This window comes from Tinamus guttatus, unplaced genomic scaffold (genome assembly GCF_059628265.1).
Source record: "Tinamus guttatus ecotype Peru unplaced genomic scaffold, ASM5962826v1 Tinamus_guttatus_pri_ptg000287l, whole genome shotgun sequence".
NCBI lineage: Eukaryota > Metazoa > Chordata > Aves > Tinamiformes > Tinamidae > Tinamus > Tinamus guttatus.
This window is the reverse complement of record NW_028288821.1, coordinates 5747545-5768770: the sequence shown is the minus strand read 5'-3', so window position 1 is coordinate 5768770 and position 21226 is coordinate 5747545. Positions and strand designations below refer to the sequence as shown.

Sequence of the window (21226 nt, the reverse complement as noted above, 5' to 3'; positions counted from 1 at the left end):
AAGCCAGTGTGGCAGGATTTTGGTGTCTCTTCAGAGATAGCGTTTTTCCAAGTTATGGCCTTGTACTTCTTTTTCTGGAGATGGGAACCACCTTCCTTAAGCACACCATGGGCACACTATACTCCACTTAACCTTCCAACTGCCTATCGGAGCTTTCTTTTTCAGGAAGAAAGCAACTTGCACAAAGCTGCTCTGCCATAAAGGCCCGCTACAGCCGATCGGTACTTGTCACGGGGGAGGCTTGTCCTTAAAGTTTGCTTCAGAAGTGAGAGGCCACCACGAGAAAATGCAGCACTTCCAAATTGGAAAGCATCAGTGGAGGAAGGTCACAATCCTAAGGAGTTATTAGTGGGGATGTTTAACCTGCTAGGAGTTTTGGAAGTGCTGGGAATACTTCCCCACCTTCCGCCACACGCCGGGTAAGGCAGGATATCAGCCAAGACGTGTGTTAATAGGGCCCACAAGAATGAAGTTATTAGGGCCGTGATAGGGAGCTAACACGTTACACTTTATTTAGAGAAGTGGGTGGTGGAAACTGAGTGAAAACCACTTAAAAGTGAAGATTTTCTCAAATTGCTGCAAAAATATAGTGATTCCCACTAACACCTGCTGTTCAGTTTATGGACTCAGTTTGCTCAACTGCAAGACATCATCCCAAAGGCAGGCTGCTTACAAATTTGTTAGCTTAAATCTGTTTTTTATGTCTCCAACACAAGTATTGTGTTATATTTGTGTTTTTCCTCCCCTTCTAAAAATCTGTGAGTCATTTCAACACCAGAAACGGAATAAACTCAGCACAGGAAATAATACTCTCTGTAGCTCCTGCACATTTATTAGGTGTCCTTCTTTTCATTAGTTTGAATAACTTGCCAAATAATAATAATAAAAATGTTCTGTTTTCTTTTTTTAACTTGTAAAGAAATGCAACTCTAAGAAACTACAGTCTCTTTTTCTCCTTCCCCCACCAGTAATACAGAGCCTCCTAGTCTTTTTGAGGAGATATTTAAACGGTTGACACAGACCACTACACATAAAGCAGCAAATTTGCTGTGCATGATGTGAATAATTACTGCATTATAGTTTTGAGTTTTAGGGCAACTGTTGACTTAAGCAAAATAAGCCTGCAGTCCAGCTGCAGATCCAAGTTTTCATAAGTTTTCTTGTGTTTCTCCCTCCAGTGCTGTCTCCCTTAACAGTGACCCTTTTCAGACTTTTCAAGGTACAAAACCTTTACCAAATCCTCGAGCTCAGTCCTGCACACTCTGCTTTCACACATTTGGCTGATCTGAGCTTCTCCCTCGCTAAATATTTTCCACTGGCCTGAAAACAAAAATACAAAGGAGAAAGATACTCAGAAAGGGCACAGAGAACGTCGGAGTCATTTACAAGCACTCTCTGGACAAACTGATTCACAATGGTAAAGAGAGACTGTCTAATCCTCCCATGGAAAATATTTGAAGCATCTTACAATCATGTAATAGAGTCCATGCAAAATAACTTGTTTAAAAAACATAATCTAGGACCAGAATATTATCTCCCTCTTTAATTCAGTGGTGCTATAATTGGCCCCTATTCATTTCAGCCATTTCTGAAGTGAGATACTCTGGTTTATGGCAAAGCAATGTGAGAACTGGAATCTGATGGTGAACTAAAGTTTTGAAAAGTCAGGAGGAAGTCTATGTGTTTCATGCAGTGAGAACTCTGCCTAACTGTGCTAAATACAGACTGTGTTCCTTGGATATTACCATTACTATACATTTTTGGTAATGTGAATAGACATGCTTGTGGTTCTGGTAACTCGAATAAACAGTGCAGGTGACAAGGACTGGGAAGCTTAGGAAAGGCTGAAAGGAAAAAAATCGGGAAACCTTTTACATGAGGTGTCTACCCCTCACTAATCCTGTATCCTCAAGTCTAGATTATTCCTGTGAAAAATACCTCCCTGCCTAACTGGAAGCTCATAAAAATGGCAACTAGTCATGCAAAAGAACTGGGAGATAAAAATAGCTATACTTTAATTAAACTGTCAAGTCAACTGTCATATCCCAAGGTGGATGAAATACAAAAAAGAAATGTAGTCAAGAGTGATAAATGAATTACAACTCCTTTAAAAAAAATCTGAAACATAGGAGTGTCTTCTTTCAAATATAACATATATATATAGGAGAACTCCTTTAATCATGTTGAGTTTTTCTATCCTGAATAACTTCCAGAAAAATTATGGTCGCTTGAAACGTTGCTTACACGAAGCCAAATTGTGCTGCTGCGCTGCAGCTCCGCTGCCATCAGTCATGGCAGTGAGAGCAGAGACCCGTCTATCCTGTATGTTCTCAAAATGACAGGCGGCCAGCACAGCATGGCCACGTTCCCCTCTTACATGTGCCTGTGTTTTAAATTGCTGCATTTTCATGATTTTGATTTATACCTACAAAATACTGAAGGCATGTACTGGGGGAAAATTAGCTTATCTGCTTGAGTATGTGGAGTAAAAAGGAGAATATTCTCTTCTCATATGGAGAAGAGAAACCCGAGGAGATCAGGATGTTACTTACTAGGGGTTGTTCTTGTTATCTGCTTGAAGTAGGGAAGTTCTTCAAATTCGCTCTTGGATATTTTCTCAGTGTAGAAGTGGCGCAGGATCCCTTGAGCAGAGAGAGGAGGAGCGCGTGTTAGCGGAGCGGCCGCGGAGCGCGTGCCGGCCTGCCCTGCGCCGCGGAGCCGAGCCGCCGCCGTGCCGAGCGCGCACCCAAATCCTGACCAGCAACCTGCATTTTGAGCCTATTCCCTTTGGCTCTATTTGCTACCTCCATGTTTTTCTTGCGTGAGTTTATGGTTGCAGAGAGTTTCTGGGCAGGGGGAGAATGAGCTGACACTTTTCTACCATAGCCAAACCTTTCCCTAGTACGAGTGAATGCAAGATTAGAGCAGAAGCCAAAATCCCCGTGTCCTGAAGAAAAGCACTATCATTTTGCTGTCAGATATCATTTTGCCTGTCATGAGCCAGCAGGCAACATCACTGTCAAATCATCATTTCTTGAACACACAGGGTGTTTATTAACCATCAGAGCCTCTGACTGCTCTTCTGGTCACAGTTTGGGTTTGGCTTTGTGCTTGAAAAAGAAATCTGGAAGTGTATCGTTTACATGGAAAAGGCTTGCGCTAAACACACTTCTCCTAAGAGAATTACATGCTTTCTGCTTAAAGTAGGTAAAATTTGCAGGGGGCTGGAGAAAGTATTTTTTGTCATACTAACTGCTGAAGACTTGCAGAAATGCTTGGGCTTCTGAAAGTTTTCTAGTTTTTTTCTAACTGTACCAGTTGTTCTGCTGAAAATTACTACTTCCATCCAAGAAATACTTCTTGCTGGTAGTTTAGACCATTACAGATGTAGTAACACATCACTAAGGCTGTTTTCACTGGAAAGCTTTTTCATCTATGCTAAATAAGAACCTTCAAGCAGCTGGTTAAACCTTGGCTGTCTGCTTCTCAGTGATAAATGACATAGCATTTTTCTGACAATCTGCCTGCTCACAGTGAAGGCCAGGCACTTTCAGAACTAGAATTTGGGGGTTTATTAAGGCTTTTGTGTAGCAAAATTTGAGTATGCTGGAAGGGGTTGTCATGGTGCTGTGCCAGTCAGAAGGACTGCACCCAGCATCCAGGCTTGAGATTTTAATGGAGAATGATGTGCTGTGTAAAGAAAGAACTTGCCTAACTCACCTTTTCTAATTGTCCACACATGTATTTCTATTTGAGGTGGCTTTTCAGTCTCTACTGCAATTTTTCTGATGGTTTCTCCTTCCTCTGTGAAAACGGATTCATAGACAGGCAATGTCTCTTTGCCACAGAAAAAATCTTTGTTGTCAAAGCTCTGACTTGGCGCTTCTTCTGTTAAGGAAAAATAAAAAAGCACAAAAACCAAAACACATATTATAGTTTTAACCATATCTATTCTGCTTGGTTCTGAATGCCTGTGCACGGTAGAGAGATAGTATATGGATTTATAACCCAGTTTCTTAAGGAAATGAGCTGTATATAGCTATGCTATTGATCTATCAGTATCCTCATAATTTTTGAGCCCATTGTCCACTTTTCTAGAAGATCTGAAATAATGGTAGAAGTCTCAGAGGTAATTAAATAACTAAATGAAAATCAGTGGTTGGACAGAGTGAAGAGACCCCAGTTAGTGTTTTGCTGAGGGGAGGAGCAGGGAGAACCGACACATCCTGCGTTTTGCTCGGCAGCAGCCAGCGAGCCAGCAGGCCCACAAGAACGCGGCCAGCTCTAGGTGTGTGCGGGCCCGGAGGAGCCCCGCTGCGCCTTATCTCTGCCCACCTGGACGAATAATGGGCCATACAATTGAAATCGTAAATATTTTGGTGGTCACTGGAGGTCGGACAAGAATGTAAGAGAGATATAAGATGCAGTTTAGTGAGAAAGTCAGACTTAGTAAGTTCTCCAGCTTGAGGTAAAACCTAGTAATAAATACATCTTAACATATATAAGACAGACGGAGTAGAAAGGCTCAACTTTCTTAAAAACTGACACATAAGATCTCAAAGAAAAAGTCAGTAACTTTCTTTTTACTATACTTTTTCCATTCAAGCCAGTCAGCTAAATTTTGTTGACTGTTCTCATCTTCGAATGAGCCCCATAAAAGCCAGGGGGTACCCAGTATTCACTAACATCCAGAGGGATCCAGCTGGTCGCCTCCCGCCTACCCACGGCCACTGCGCTGCGCTCCCTCCCAGGGAGTGAAGTGGGACGTGCCTTCGCGACCAGGTCTGTTCAGGAATGAACAACTCATTTCCTCAGAGTGTTTCTGCCCAGTGCATCACCAAACAAACAGGATGGGCCATACAAATCAAAAATGAAATGCAATAGGATACGCCTTTGCTCTTTATGTCATATGCAACATGGCTGGTCATTTGGCAGACCTGCCGGTAGATCAGCAGATTAGTTGTGGCATTAATTTTACTAAGTAATGATACAGAAGTTTACTGATTAGCGCAGCACAGAAAGGTAATACTAAGCTTGTATTAACTTAGTATTCATATCAAGGATTAAATTATATAATTGAGACAAATCATTTTGTAATCAGTGCTTTTGAATGCTTGTGGTATGTTTTGCAAAGCAGGAATGATAGTATCTCCATGCAAATCTTGCAAGCTGTAAAACGATCTGCATGTTTTGTGAGCTCCACGGTTGGGGCAGCAGAGGAGAGTCTTCGAGGGCACTGCACATGCACATGCACTTTCTGTGCGTGTTTTTGTACCCCTCTCTGTGGAAATGAGTGTCAAGAAGCCATGCTAATACTAGAGGGAAAGTCAGTGAGCAATGAGAACCTGTGTGCCCCAGGCAGGCTTGCAGAGGAGCAGTGAGGGGACTGCTCTGGCTGTCCCTGCACACAGACAGGATCACTGGGCACAGCTCGTGCTGGTTTCATGAGACGTCTCGTGACCAAGCCAAGCCCCTTAACATGCACAGCAAGAAGGTGGTCTGCAATCAACTTTTTGTTTTACCTGGACAGACTTTACAGCATTTTCCTTCTACTTTCTGAGGGTATTTGCAGGGATATTGTTCTGGACAATGAATTTTCTTACATTCTTGTTTGGTGACGTTGCAGGTGCACAACACACACTCTACAATTCCAAAGGCCCGGAGATTAGGATGCCAAGATTCACCATGTGAATATGTTTTGCCGTTTGAAACACACACTACAAAAGAAGAGAAAATGAAGAAAACATACAACTGGAAAAGGTATGCTCACCTCAGTGTTAGATTGCTTCATGCACATTTGTTTAAAGCAGTATCCTTGTACATAATTTGTTAGCATCTCTGGCCCATTCCACTGCCTGATAACTTTAGTGGGAGTTTTGCCCCTTAAAAGACAATGAGTATAAGCTTTTGATCATTCTTTTCTGAACCGCTTTGCCTTTATTCCAACTCTGCCAACACTGATGTCCCTGACTAATTTCAGCAGAACAGTGAAGGTGGCTGTTCTAGGTTTTGACCAGCTCTTCGCCAGTGCATGCGTTTCTGTTGTGCATCATTACCTGGCTTATAAAACACTCTCCTTCTCCCCCTTCGTGCTCTCAGTCACATACAGGACACAGCTGCTAAACTGGCTCTGGCTTCTGCAATTAAATCTGCACCCAACAACATCATGACATTTGCTACTGAGCCATCTGCACAATTTTTCTCACCATTAGCTGTGCGCTGCCTTTGCAGGGAGAGCCTTGCTATCAGCAGGGTGGATTAGTGCCACATGGGACTTTTATTGCTTTCACATGGGCCGGCCTGCTACACAACACATAGAGTAGAGCAGGATAATTTTGAAAACTGAAGTTTGATACTTTTTATTTTTGGAGGGAGATAGATATGTCTATAGGTATGTAGAGGTGTTTGATTTTTGTAATCCAAAGATAACATTAACATGAGAAGATGCATATGGCAATGAAATTTCATTCCAACAGCATCTAAGCATCTCAAAATATTCATTCATCAGTGCCCCTGAGACAAATACAGCTGGCAAAATGAGTGTGGAGAAAATCCATACCTGGTAGAAGGCAGTTTGGGTCACCCTACAGCTAATGGGAATTATATCACTTTACAGCATGTCTGCATTTGCCCTATAAACCATACTTCTTTCTTTCTAAATATTTTATAAACACAAAGAAAAATGCAAACTAATCCTAACAAGGTGAAGGAAAGGGCACTGCCTGATTTCTAAGAGCAACTGATCTGAAGCTGGGATATGTTGTAAATATTTCCAATTCTTCTAATATGCCATCATTTTTATTAATGCTTTTATTTGTAAAATATGTTCCTATTTTGCCTGTAACTTTCAAAAGCAATTTAATTTTTATCTGTAATCTGAAATTTACATCTAACTGGTAACAGATGTGACCAACTGGCTTATACTTTACTGAGTTACTGAGATTTATGGTGGGTGTTCTTTGTAATGTATTGTCTTTCATGGGGTTATGCCATCATTTGGTATATAATTTGCTACTTTTTAACTCTTTCCTAAGAACTGCTTTTATTACAAATGTAAAAAAACAGTTTTGCTTCTTCCATAAAAATGAATTAAATGTTATCTGTATAGTCAGAATATGAGAGAAAGCAAGTATAAGTGAGATAGAATTGGTAAGTATTTAGGTTTATTATATGATTAAATGATGTATTATTGGTTATATTGATGCTTATGTAGCGTTTTCTCCTAGAATTTCCTAGACTTCTTAGGGACATACTTGCTCTGTGATTTTTTCCTGATATCACGTGGATAGATATTCTTGCTGTTTTAAGGATGTGTTTAACAAAGTACTCTGGAGTAGCAGCTGAAGCCTCCAGTACAAGCCAAAATACGGCACATGTCGTCTTTTCAGTGCTCTTTATGTTCGGAATCATAAATCTCTATCCGTGCAACTGCACAGTATTTGCATGTTTATTTTTTAGCTTGTTGAAATGTGTCTCAAGGGGCATGTGCATTAATTAATAAAATACTTGTTAATTGCACAAGAACAAAAGAAAAGATGTGGTCAGCATTCTGGTTTCCGTTGTGGGGACCTCTCAGACACTCTCCGGGCAGTGACTGTCTGAAGTTGTGGCTGTTACTATACGGCGTCCAGAAATATGCTGCTCGCCTGTATGCTTTTTATTTGCTGAGACAAATCAGTTAGAAATTGCTTTGATGATGTCTTCATGTGTGAATTACACGTCAAAGATATTGCACTGCATGGAGATTCCTGCTCCTAGATTCAGCATAAAACACTGGCATGATCTGAATGTTTTTTCATGGTTGTTCAGGTGGATAATAAAGATCCTATGGCCAACATTCCTGCTGTTAGCTAATACCTTAAAAGATTAGTTGGCCATAATACAAGGGCTTTTAACTCTTTGTGGGTTGCTCTGGAGTTTGCACTGACTGGTACTTGTGGGTAGCTGTTCTTTATGGTTGCCCTTTACACCTATTTCCTTTATGGCTTTTAGTTGTGCTCCTGCAAGCCTCTGCACCCACAGGAGCAAGCTGGAACGGGACATTCCACCCTTTCTGCTGTCCCCACTACCTCTGTTTTTGTCCTTTCTGCAATGCAGCAGGAATACGGCCTATTCAAGGTTTGATGTATAAGCTTAAAGCCCTGACGTCCCTGTAACCTAGTGCAGTTGTGGAGCACTGGCTGCACACATGCTGCTTACAGGCACTTAAGTTACAGGATAGGAGACAACATAAAGAAAACAACCACAGATCGGTTGTTTCCTACTGACCAAGTCTCTCTGTGAACCTGTTAGCAAATCCAAAGGCTGGTGGTGCCCTCCAGCCCCGTGCTGCAAAGTGACACAGAGATGGGCGATGGAGCAATGCCCAGGCAGTGACAGGCACCTGTGTCCCATGTGCAGGCATGCAGACTCCCGTCAAGAGCTATTTTCATACCTTGAATCATTTACTGCTTTTCAGCTTTCCGATTTGGGTCTCTTGGTCCCAGTGTGAATTTGCAAGACTCTGCCCTATATATTGGGCAGCTTTTAGAGCTCTAGGTGGCAGATACCTGATCCCAAGTACCAGTGTAATAAAGACTGCTCTTTACCTCGCCCGTGCTTGTGCTTGTTGTTGAGGACGATCTGCACGATGGTCCCCGATGCCTGCTGGGGGTCGGGCAGGACGCCGCGGTTGCTCCTGGCGCCCGGGAAGCGCGGGGCGCTGCCCGCCTGCCTGGCCGAGCTGGGCAGCGGCTCGTAGTGCGAGCGGGGGTACGAGTGCCTCTGCAGACAGAAAGCAGCAAGGTCAGCGGCCTGCCCAGCAAACACGAGCAGGAGGCTGCGCTCCAAGGGGAGTTCAGGCAAGTGTGTTGTCACTGCCATCAAAGAGGCTCACAGTATAACGGATGGCACCTAATTGAATAAAACACACGGTGAGGATGACTCTCCCGCTGCAGCTTTGTGCTCCTTGCTAGAGCTGGTGCAACCCCGCTTGCACAGGCGAAGCACAGCCAGACTAGAGACTGGCTGAGCTCGCAGACTGCAACATTTCATTCCATGTGCAGAAGAAAGTAGTCCGTGCAGTGTGTTTTCTAGAGCAAAAATACTATGGTTGTTTTTGGAAAATTATTTTCCAAAATGCCCGTGAGCATGAAGGGAGAGTGTGTATTACAGCAGCTGTGGTGAAAGGCACAGTTCTTCTCAGTAATGTAAAGACCTGGTGGTTCATGTGTTGAGGTCGTGCCTCTGAATGCTTAAAAACTCCTCATATTTTCTCTGAATGCTACCGTAAGAATCCTCAAAATCCTCTCATATGAAATATATTGTTAATTGTTACTCTTAACGCTGGAGATAGTGAAGCCCTGAAGTAAATGTGGATATGTCAGCTGAGAAATGTTTGTCATTATGATTGAAAAGTAAATCTTTTTTTTTTTTTTGTATGACAAAATACCACGGTATTTTATTCACTGGTGGCATATACAGCCAATCCAGAAGAGCAAATCCAGAGCCCATGGGAGCTGACTGGAGTTTGTCTTTTGGAATTGTTCTTGAATTCAGGTTGAGTTTATTAAGCAGCTTGTAGAAGTGGAAGAAATCAATTTTGGGCTAGATTTACAGAACCCAGGACGTAGCAGTAGATATTTTTATACCTTGTCAGACCTAGTAACATCCTTTTACTTTTTTTCCCCAAAGTACTTGCATGCACAGCACAGCAGGAAAATGTATCTTTAAACTGCAGGCCCCACTTACAGCTTCCCTGTTGGCCGGCTGCCGGAAGATGTCTCCGTCGGAGTGCTCCCAGGATAATTCTCCATCTCCTGCAGGCGAAGCAGAACGGGATCACTTAGGGGAATAACAATGTAATGCCTTGGGAGATGTGGAGCTGCTGGAGAGAGTCCAGCGCAGGGCTACAAGGATGATCAGGGGCCTGGAACATCTGCCCTATGAGGAGAGGCTGAGGGAGTTGGGCCTGTTCAGCCTGGAGAAGAGAAGGCTGAGGGGGGACCTGAGCAGTGTCTATAAGTACCTCAAGGGAGGGAGTGAGGAGGAAGGTGCTGGCCTCTTTTCACTGGTGGCCACCAACAGAACTAGAGGAAACAGCCATAAACTAAAGCATCAAAAGTGCCACAGGAACTTGAGGAAAAATTTCTTAACAGTGAGGGTGCCAGAGCACTGGAACAGGCTGCCCAGAGAGGTTGTGGAGTCTCCTTCTCTGAAGATCTTCCAAACCCGCTTGGACGCAGTCCTGTGCCACGCGCTCTAGGTGACCCTGCGTGTGCAGGGGGGTTGGACTAGATGACCTCTAGAGGTCCCTTCCAACCTTAAGCATTCTGTGATTCTATGATACTTAGGAGAGAAGTCTCACCTAACCTTACAGCTAAGTTTAAAGTGCAAGTTGCATTTGTTTACCCTTGGATTTATGTGCTTATTTATTTATTTATTTATTTATTCTTCATTTAAGAGAAACTGATAATTTGGACTTCATCTCTTAGGTATGATATGAAGCAGGGAGGCTCTGTCATCTGTTCCTGCAGGCCAGACCTCTGCCAAGATGGACTATTTGCTAAACAGGAATGACACTGCCGAGTGCATAGTGCACTAAACAAAAAGCAGAAGCTGTTTCAGGCGCATGCAGAGAGTTACGTCAGGATGTATGAGAAATGGGCCCACTGCGGCTGGATCCCATCTAAGCACGTAGGAACCTCTGTTTGCATGTGTGGAGTGTGAACTGTCCAGCCCTGCTGTTCCAAAGCAGGCAAATAAAATACTGCAGAGTAAGACTCTCAACACCTAGTGCATTCACAGCAAAGTAAGGACATTCTGCTGGAAAAGAGACAGGGATTTTGCAGGGCAGTCTGTGTTTGTGCTGCAAAAGGAGACAAGTTGGTGAGACACCGTGAGGGCCTCACAGGGCCAGGCTCGGTTCCTCACAGCCAAACCTGTCATTTGCAGAGAGGGAGCTTGGAGGGAAGGGGGACCCCTCCATTCCTGCTCAGGAGCAGTGTTAGCTGCTTGCTGGGTAAAGGCGGCTTCATAAATACAAACATTACTGAGCAGGAGCCACCGCAGAAACTTTCACAGGGAAAAATCAGTTCTGGTTGGAGGGAGAGGGAATGTGGAAAGAGAATGCGGTTTAAAGAGGTTTTAAAGTCGTAATGAGAGATACTCCTTGATACGATGAGCTATGAAGCTTGAACTGACATTCAATTCTTGAAAAAATTATATGAGGAGAAATCATTCAGTGTGGAGCCGAGCTTGGCATTTTCCCCAGCCTGGGAGCTGAGACAGAGACAGAGATAAAAGCGAGTGGCTCCGAGCGGAGCTGCGGCTGGAACGCGGCGCCACGGCCGGCCCCGGCGGCCCGTGTGACCGGCAGCATCAGCGCCGCGCGGCCACGGGACACACAAACGGGGGGGCTGCCTCGAGAGCCGTGGTGCTGATATGGGAATGATGCCAGTCCGGGGCCCGGCTCGGTTCATTTAACTCAGTGGGATCCATCAGGGACCCACCTCTTCATTGCACCCTGCGTGCTCTCTGCTCGCAGCGTTTGAGAGCTTTGCCCTTCACTTAATAGAAGATGGATCCTGCTGTAAACTAACATTCGAGCTGTAGGGTTTGGAGCCTTCTCTAGTGGCTCCATTCTAGTGGAGAAATGAATGGGATATTCAGCAAGTTTGAATATGTTGTGTTAGTATTTCTTGGCCATGCAGGGAGCAGGAATTGACTCTCAGGTTCCTCCCCCCGAGCTGTGCTGGTGTCTTGGTGCCGACATTGCACTTAGGTTTGCATTTTGTAGGCGTCACAGGGGGAGATAAAACAGCTTGAGCCATGTTGCAAAGGATATGGTTGGGTAGGAGAGAAATGAAAATTCTTAAGGGTTTTGTATAAGACTATAAACAGTAGGAAACATTTCAAGAAAAAAGTCTGCAAAAATGGAGACACTGGGTCTCTTCTACTGCATAATCCAATTTAATCTCTTAATTTTATACAAAAATACTACTTGTAAAGATCTTATTTTCCTTAATGATTGCCTCTTTGGTTTCAGTGACTGATTTCTGCAGCAAAACTTTGATTTTTATATCTGTAACAGGTTGGTTTCAAATCTGCATCGCTATGGAACGTGCACAGAGATGCAAGTGGGAGAGATTTTCAAAGCAGCCTGGTGTCACTCATCTCAATAGAGCAGCACATCTGAAAACTATAAACACCATTATGTCCTGTCTGCATCTTTGAGAACTGTCCAAAGGTGCTTAGAGACCCTCGAGATGGTAATTCAAAAGCCACAGTGTCAATGGTGAGATAAAATGCATTTAGAAATTGTTAGGCATTTACATAGGCTTTTAGACAAACTTGTAGGCTTGGACATTTGGGAAGGATGCGAGGGCTGGCAGCACTTCTGGAGACTCAAGTTCCCTGTGTGTGCAAGATCTAAGATGCAATTACTAGTAAAATCCCCAAATTATCTGAATATAGGTTAGCACCTAGTGTAAAGGAGAGCAACTCGCCTTATCCTTTGAATTGAAGCTCTTGTGTCGTGTACAGCTAGAGCTGGTCTGGTAACTTGATAGGGGCTTATTTTTAATTCAGACCTTTTCTACCCAGAGCTGTGGCAGCTATTTCAGTTCATTGTATGAACCCTTGATTCACCTCTTGGTAGGGATGCAACTTTGCCATCGGTGCTTTCTCCCCTGTTTCAGTTTAGGAAAATGGTCAAGAAACGGTTCACTGCTGGAATGCAAGGTTAAATTTTCCCACATTTGCTACTGAAGGTAAATGGGAAAAGTGCAGGCCTGAGTGGCAGCACACAGGTCTGGCAGGACTCTGACAGGAGAAGAAGCAAATTCAAACCTGTGACCTCCTATAGATGGGCCAGGACTTACCTCTGCAAACTGGACAGCAGGACTCCGGAACAGAAACTGGGAAAGAGCAAGTTAGTTTGGGACACGTCTTCAGCCCACAGTACACATTCCCTTCCTGCCGGTGAAACACAAGGAGCATTTAGAAGGAGAGGCATTGATTCATATGGTACTGTGTGTGCATTTTTGATAGATATATGTACTGATGTTTACACAAATGTCACCCTGGTATTCAAAAGCAGAATGTTGGACCAATGAAAAGTCTGGATAGCATTTCTTAAATTTATCGTCATGCAGAGGAAAGTCTCCCTTTGAAAAATATGCAGGGAAAAGGAGAGGAGGTGGGGGAAAAGAACCACGATGATTTTAGGCTCAAAATATACCTGAGAGGGTTGGGACTAAAACAACCCTGGGTCAATTAGCCCTGCTGCCTCTTACCATCGATCTGCAGGGAAGACTCAGCAGTGACTGAAACCTACACTCACAAAGTCACTCCAGCACTTGGCCTGTTAAATCCCTAGTTACTGTTAATGTAGAGCATGGCCATTTGATCAGATGAGGTCCGGAGCTGCCAGGGCTTCTTGCTGAAGAGCTGCCTGGAGTGAGAAGGCTGTTTTGTTCAGCAGGAGCTCACAAGTGTCCCGGGGTGACCGCTGGCATATGCTGCATTTGACCTGGACCAAGCCCCCTGTTTTGAGATGGATTTGTGGCCTGAGTGAGCTCCCCAGTGCCAGCCTTGGGCTGTCAGCTTGGCCCAAATGAATCTAGTTTCAGTGGTGACTTAGTGCTGTATTTTCCAGACAGGCTGAAGCAAATTCCTCTCCATATGCCAAGCAGCAGTATTTTACCTGCTGCCTGTGCAGCGCGCGCTCACCTAGGGTAGCTGCTGGACAGGGTGAGCTTTGTACACTGTTTTAGTAAGAGGCTGCCTGGCATTTAGCAGGTGCTGCAGAGCGGCTCTGAGCACGCTGCGAGCTTCGGCATTAATTCCCAAATCCCGTTTCCGCGGCCTGTCCGCTGCAAAGGGGAGGTGAAGCACAGGCAGAGCATGGCTCCCCCGTGTTACTTACGGAGCAGCTGCACTGCGCGCACTGGTTCGCTTGCCGGTTCTGGAAGAGCCCCTCGGCCACAAACATTTCGCCATGGTGGTAGGTGGTGCCGTTGTACTCGCAGGATTTGCCCGTGATTTTGCTGCTCACTGAGAAAAGGGAGTCTTCTGGAAGCAATGGGAAAGGAGCACTTCACGTTCATGACAGTTAGCAGTATCACGAGTACAGGGAAGGAAAAGCATCGTGTCTCCATTTACCTTACTTCTCAGGAAAGGACAGGTTTGTCATGCTACGAAGTAAAAATGACTTTCTTAAGCTGCTTTTTTGCTCAACTTCAATAATTCTTGCTTAAAGAGAAGTGTCTTAGGATTTCTATGATCAGCTGCAGTGCCAGCATTGAGGGCTCATGCAGCTGCATTTCCTCTTGCCCTCTTACAGCACTGATGCCTTCCAGGGTAGACAAGTGCAGTTATGTGCCCACTTGTTACCTTCACATATTTTTAAAGCCACCCAAAAGTTTGTTTCTCCTCCGTGTGTGTAAGTAGCAGCTGCGCAGATCAGCACCCGCTGTTTGCAGAACGCAGCGCCCAGGACGGAGTGCCCAAGGTGACAACGTCAGTTCAACTCTAAAACCTGCTTGGCACCACATGGGTCAGAATTTCTTTTACAACCTAAAGCCATCCACACCTTATGGTAGAACATCCCCTGCACCGTTTTAACTATTACCAGTTGACACACTGTGCAGAGAAATTAATTTCACCTATAAAACGTGAGCCACTGATTCTTACTAGGCTATGATTCTGGCACTATGCATTTACATTCACATGAATTCAGCATGGGAAGAGGCACTTGGAACAAGGGCTCCATGGAAGTAACAGTGGGGTGTTTGTTCTCTGGAGCCAGAATTACTGCAGATTTTTAGGAATTAAGCTGAAATTTTTAGTGAGATGGGCCTTCATGTAAAAGAAGCCTGACCTGAAAAAACAGGTTTTGCTGCATCCACTTTCCTGTCTATCAGATAACCATGGGGAGATCTTTCTGTGAAATTATGCTGCCAGAGAATTCAAGCTTTTCAGCTGAGGGCTCAAGCAAAAGAGCAGAAGCTTTCTGATGATAAGCACTGCTGTTTGAGGCAGATATTCAGAGCTTTCCATAAGAGCATTTTTGCATGTTGGCACCATCGAATATTAATAATCTTTTCAATGGTAAATGTCAAATCTGACTGCGAAGCACATGCATCCGACAGTGTTTGAAGGTCTAGTTAGGTTAGCAGAGCAGCAGCAGAAGTGAAGTTGGCCATTTAGGGCTCCTTCACTGGCATTTCCTTTCTCTTCAGAGGACAGACACAGTCTTTGCACCTTTGAGTGACCAGAGATGGCCTTATTTCAGTGCAATTACAGAAGTCCATCGACACCTTTACAAAATCTTGTGAAGAATGCAAGGCCTGTGCTTGGCACAGCAGTGCGGTGCTTTCAACATGTTCTGTATGTTCTAGCAGTAATACACATCGTGGACGGGCAGGCTGTATGCACTCATTAAGACATATCTTGTGTAAATCATCAGCAAGAGATTCAAGTGAGAAACTCAGCTACTGTCACATTAGGCATGGATATTGGAAACCATGGATAAAGAGGCGCTTCTCAGACTCTGCCTCCTCCAGAGAGTTGTCGCCACAGTTCCATGGGCCTTCTGGAGATCACCTCACAGGAAGCAGAAAGAGACTGCCAAACCCCTGGTTATCCCCTTGCACCCCAGGCAATTGGAAGAGCAGTAGAACTGGAAGGGGAATGAAAGCAGAAATGAAAGGGGGATATGGAGGGTTCTTGCCTGTTGAGGGCCTGTTAGCGCCTCTGCAGGGCACTGCCTGTGTGCAGTACCTGCCCGACAGCAGCCGACGGTGTTTGGCCCATGCTTGCCAAGACCAGTGCTTGAAAGACTCATCTGGACTTTTCAGAGAATTTGGTGAAGAGTGTACATTTTACTGCAGATTTACCTTGGTATGCAACATTCCTCAATTAAATTCCTATGAAATCTCCAAATGCCTTTGAATTGTTGATTCTAAATATGGAAGAAGGATGGTGAGATTTTTGTTTACATGATGTTTCTACTTTTACTCCGACATCCATGGAGTTGTTGAACTACTGCAGTGCTCCTACAGGACCCCAGGCAGCCGGAGATTAGCCCCAGCATACCACAGCCAAGACGGGACACGCGGGCTGCGACGCGACCACCGCTGCCTTTCCAGCTCCAAGGAAGGAAGGAATGTGGCCGAGGGAGGAAGCCGACGTTCCTGTACAGCCAGTGCTCCCTCTGATTCTCATTTCTGCCTTGGCTTCCAGCACTGTCAGGTTAAGCAATCATCATATCTCCTAACCTGCTTAAAAAGAAGATGCTTTTGGTTGCTGCGTTATCTGTGGAGGAAGAGGCTAGGCAGCAATCAGGTGACTTGCTCTGCACCAGCTCAGGCCAGCAACTTAGTCTCTGCTGTAGTATTGTTTGCTTAATGGTAGGGCCTGCATAACAAATAGGTGGTCTCCTTGATAACCATAGTTTTCTCTCTGAGACCCTTGTAGGTCTCATGGAGCAGGGATAGGAAACTAAGTGAATGTGTCAGAAACGTGTCTGCAGACGATGCAGGCTGGCCGTCTGGGATCAGCAGAGGATTAGGAGGAACATAACGTAATTGCGAATTTTCTAAATGACACTTCAGATGGAAATGGGATTATTTGTCCCAAGAAGATCTTTTGGTAACAAAAGTATCATCAAGGGACTGTGCCTCATCCAACTCTGCTGCAGATGCTAGTGAAGAAAGGCTTTCATTTTAAACGAAGCCACTAAAATGTTCTTTGACCATGCAACCCTGTAGCAGATAGTTTTTCTCGCCTATATTTGTTTTGAATTTAATCATAGACATTAGGTCTAAAACAGATAAATTATAACATATAGCCCAAGACACCTGCCTATCATGGGAAAAATGGGACTGAATTCTATCAGTGCTTTCATGTAATGCCTATTCTGTCACTGCTTAGGTGATGTATTGACTACAACCAAAATCATTTTCTACCATCAGCTTTAGGTCCTGATGCAGCACATACCTGTGCAAATGATAATCTTTTAGCACCTAACTGAATAGTGTTATTTGAGTACATAAAATAAAGTTTGAAAGAAGGTTTCAGAATCAAGATCTCCTTACTGTTATTGCAAGAAAATACATACCATCATATACTGGGGACAGCATATTAAAAAGTACAGTTGATCCTCTGCAAACGAAGTATCTGTGTAGAATTGGAATGAAGCTGTATTTATACTGTATATCTATATATAATTTCTGTCTGGTACAATTTTTCTTTCTCTTTCTGTCTTTGCTAGTTTATTGTTGCCTTCCTACAATGAGCATTTGCCTTTTTTTTTCTAGTGCTCTTTAAATCATACCTAATTAGAGGACTTCAGACTCCCTCATGATATCATGTTCTCCTGCAGAATGTGAAATTAGAGTGATTGTGGATTGTTTTAGCAAGGGCCAGGTTTCAACTTTGAAAAATCTTGGCATTAAGTTCATATCAGCATGCAGTATTTTGAACTGCAGTTATGTTAGAATCAGATTAATTAACTACAAATATACTGCACTACTCAAAGTGCCTGTTGGTAAACCTTATTTCCTAATGAGTGTTGTTCCCAAAGCTTTATCTGGCATTTTAATGGTGCCGAATAACATTGCTTTAATTTGCCGCCTATGCAAAGTACCAGACAAACCATCTGTGCGAATCCTTTTAATTAACAGGGTTCAATCTGAGCTTTTGTTTTTGCCATTCACAGCATGTCAGTGGAAGCAATATAAAATGTATAGGGAAAAGATAATGTAGCATCAATGGAAAAGGAAGCAGCCTTGTTTCTGAGGTTGATATTTATTCTCTAAGGGCTCAGACTTCACTACAGAAGATGATCAGTGATGCTTACTTACATTTCTTGTGATTTTAGGAGGATCAGGATAACACCATGAGTTAGCAATAGCACTGATTTATCCAAAACATCAGCATTAGGTAGTGCCAAGGGGCTAAGATGTGCAACCTCAGCTTAGCACGTGACTTACTCTGGATTTGAACTTAGCCTGTAAGTAGCTTTAAAGATTGAACATGGATGAAGGAGTGTTTCAGATTTTACCAACAGGCAACAAAAGACAACTGTATCAAGGATGTGTTTAGTTTCAAATAATCTTTAAGATCCATTGGAGACTATGGCTACTATAACTGAATTGCTTGGATACAAGCATTTTTCTCTTCCAAACCTGGGATTTTGCCCACTGCTAGTCTACATAGGCTTTTTTTTTTTCACTGATTTTTACCATATGATCAGATAAATCCTGGCCTTAATGAAGTCAATAGGAAGATTCCATTCTGGATTCAGTCTAGGTTCCTGCTGTAATTCTCTTTGCTTAGGATGTGTAACTGGAAGGTTATCCGAGGAGAAACTACTGATCTGGACAAGCAAGATTCATATCAGTTCAGATCTACAGTACAATCTGATATGAAAATTCTCCTGAAATAGAATTGCATATTCCTATATTTCACTTATCCCGTGAACTATAGTCTCTTTGACAGAGGGTGCGGAGAAATAGTATGGCAAAAAGCTGACCATAAAGGGATGCTAACTCAGAGTGAAGTGGCAGCAGGTGCTGTGCTAATGCTTTCCTGATAGTTTCTGACAAAACAGTGCTAGATATGGATTTAATAAATAGGTGTTTTATGGAAATATGGAGTTTCCTCAGATTTTTCCACTGAATTTTCGTGGAAACCTGCCTGGTTCGTCATGAGCTAGAGGTTTCCATGGTCCAAGGCTCTGAAGGGCGTAGGACCCATGGTTTCTGGAGCTTTCAGGATGCCAGTGATGCCGAGTTCATGGATCACAGTCAGTTTCACAAACACCATCATTCATCTTCTTCTGTTTATAACTGTATTCCTTCCTAGATTCTTATAAAAGCTTGTTCCTGAGATGCTTTACCCTTACTTGGAAATGGAGCAGAAAAGCAGGAGTTATCTGCAACTAATCCCTTGAACAGCTGAGAGAAATTCCACTGGCAGATCCTGGTGTTTGAAACAGTGATAACTCCTGCAAAAGTATTTCTGTGCAGAGAGGAGAAAACAGTAACTAGCTAAGGGCAAACCAGCTTTTGGAGAGCTTCACGGAAGTGTGACCTATGTAAGGAAAGGCTTGAAGATCCAGACTAAAGTCAATGAAATTTTCAACGTGGATCCCTTAGGATGAAGTCAGGATGCTCAGATGCAAGAGCTCCCAGGCTGACAAAACAGCCTCAGGGTCAGGGGACGATCACAGCATGCTAGTCAGCAAGTTGTTGCGATTAGATGAACCTTCGAGACAAGAAAATCCATCACTTTGGGGCAGCCTTAGCCACTGTGGGGCAATGAGACCAAGTATCCTGGCTTTCTCCAAGTCACTGTGTTGGGTTTACTGATTATTCCTGATTTTACTGGCCTATTACTTCAGCAATAGACTGAAGTGGTAGCAGAGCGTCCCCCTGAAGCAGAGGTTGTACAAGAAGGTGTGTAGGTGACAGTCGTGCTTCTGTTCCCCTCTTGGTATGGTCTGTTAGGACCCCGCACAGCACCAGTGTATTTTATTACATCTCTCTTCAGATACTTTCTTGTACAATCCTCTGTCTGTTCTTGTTTGTACTTTCCTTAACACTCTCACTATTGCTTATTTTAGTATCAGAACATCTGGCAAAGATCACTTAAAAAATCTTACAGACTCTTGGCTTGCTGACTTAGAAACTATTTTTAAACTGCAGCATTCAGAGTCACCTAGTGTCATTTACTGCAAAAGATGGGCTTTTAACATCAAGCAGAAACACAAGGCACTCAGCCTCGCTTGCGTTTTGCAGTTGTCTGGTTTATGAACCACCCTTATAAAAACAAGCAAGTGCTAAACAATATGAAATGAATCACGAGGGTTCATGTCTTAATAAGCTTACCATACTGGGAGCTGCGCTGCAGATAGTCTCGCTGGTCTTTTGTAAGTAGACAGATGATAGATTATGAATTTGAATCCAGGGAGGATTTTGTGAAACATGTTTGCTGAAGCTCCACAGAGCGTACACATGCACAGACCACGGGGATGGGGCCTGGGTCCGGGCACCTTTTGGCCAGGTAAGCGCTGCACCCGGCTAGAGCCGGAGGCCCCGCTGTGCTGGCGCCCCTCCTGCACAGCCCCGGAGCCCCCAGCGACCTTCCCTGCTTCCTGGACACAACTGGCAACGCCAGGGTTGTTGAAACCACGTTGTGTCCTGGAGCAGGAGACTCTGTTTGGGCACCAGCTAATGGGTCTGCTCGTGTGCTGCTTCTGTATGGAAATCGGGATATCCCAAGTACACCAACGTAACATCACGTGAGACCATAATGCTTGCCTTGGCAGCTTGAATTCAGGATTTTAAATTGGTGTTTGGGGGAATTTTAAATTTGGCATGTTAAACTGTAGGATAATACTCATCTGAAGCAGTATATAAAGAGCAGTTCTGAAGAATCTTAATTGGAATAAAACCCAGGTCTTGCAAACGTGCAGATCATGAGCATGTCTGATGCCAAAGGAGAGCATAACTAAATGAATCCCCTGGGATTCATGTTTTGCTTATTGAAAATTATATGAAACCAGAACCTGCTTAGGTACATACAGTGTCCTAGACAGTGGGCAGCACTTTGATGACCTCAGATCTGTGTTTGGAAAACCACTTGTCTGGGTAGAGTTGCACATCCCCCTAATTCTCCTTGATAGAAATTTATTGTTAGCTCTCTCCTTCACAGCGTCAAGGGCTTTTCCCTGCAACCAAAATCATCTCTAGGGTAACTCACACAGAAGTCAGCAGAGATATACAGGGATTAATCTTGCATATCAAGTCTGTGTCCTGCTGGTTTTTATAACAAAGTTAAAGGCTAATAGAGTAGCCTTCACATTCCATTGAGAAGGATAAACTCTTAGGAGGGCTCAAATATTAACTGTAGTAGTGTAGAATAACAGTAATGGGATAATGTATTTATGTGCAAGACGTTACATTTCTGGATAAAATCCTGCAGGTAGAATTGCAACTTACACAGTGGGTTGAAATAAAAGTATTGGCAGCCATGGAGAATAAAAAGCTAATTTGCACTGACTGCAATTCATGCCAGGAGCTGGAAGCATAAAGTGCAGGGAGCAGAGTTGCAGATGAGATGCCAGAACTTTGCTTTAAGTGTCTTGTTACCTCCGTAGCTCTTTTCGACTGCTCCCAGCTTGCAAGTTACATTTGCCAAAGATCTACCATAGTGCAAAAAGTACTATTTATTCCTTTAC

At 43.7% G+C, this 21226-nt stretch overlaps 1 protein-coding gene across 2 annotated transcripts in view; it reads right to left on the bottom strand.

Annotated features, from left to right (window-relative positions):
* Positions 1 to 316: 316 nt before the first annotated feature.
* The window catches only part of CHRDL1 (chordin like 1), a 37357-nt gene continuing 16447 nt past the window's right edge, over positions 317 to 21226 (bottom strand). The window contains exons 5-12 of one of the 2 annotated variants that reach the window (XM_088527544.1): positions 13907 to 14052; positions 12861 to 12954; positions 9730 to 9797; positions 8589 to 8763; positions 5523 to 5717; positions 3721 to 3888; positions 2553 to 2642; positions 317 to 1320 (exon numbers count right to left, since the gene is read on the bottom strand). In XM_088527544.1, the coding sequence (XP_088383670.1) occupies positions 1190 to 1320; positions 2553 to 2642; positions 3721 to 3888; positions 5523 to 5717; positions 8589 to 8763; positions 9730 to 9797; positions 12861 to 12954; positions 13907 to 14052 (1067 nt within the window). In that variant the 3' untranslated portion in view covers positions 317 to 1189. The remainder of the gene's footprint in view (positions 1321 to 2552; positions 2643 to 3720; positions 3889 to 5522; positions 5718 to 8588; positions 8764 to 9729; positions 9798 to 12860; positions 12955 to 13906; positions 14053 to 21226) is intronic. The other variant, XM_088527545.1, reaches the window with a different exon arrangement.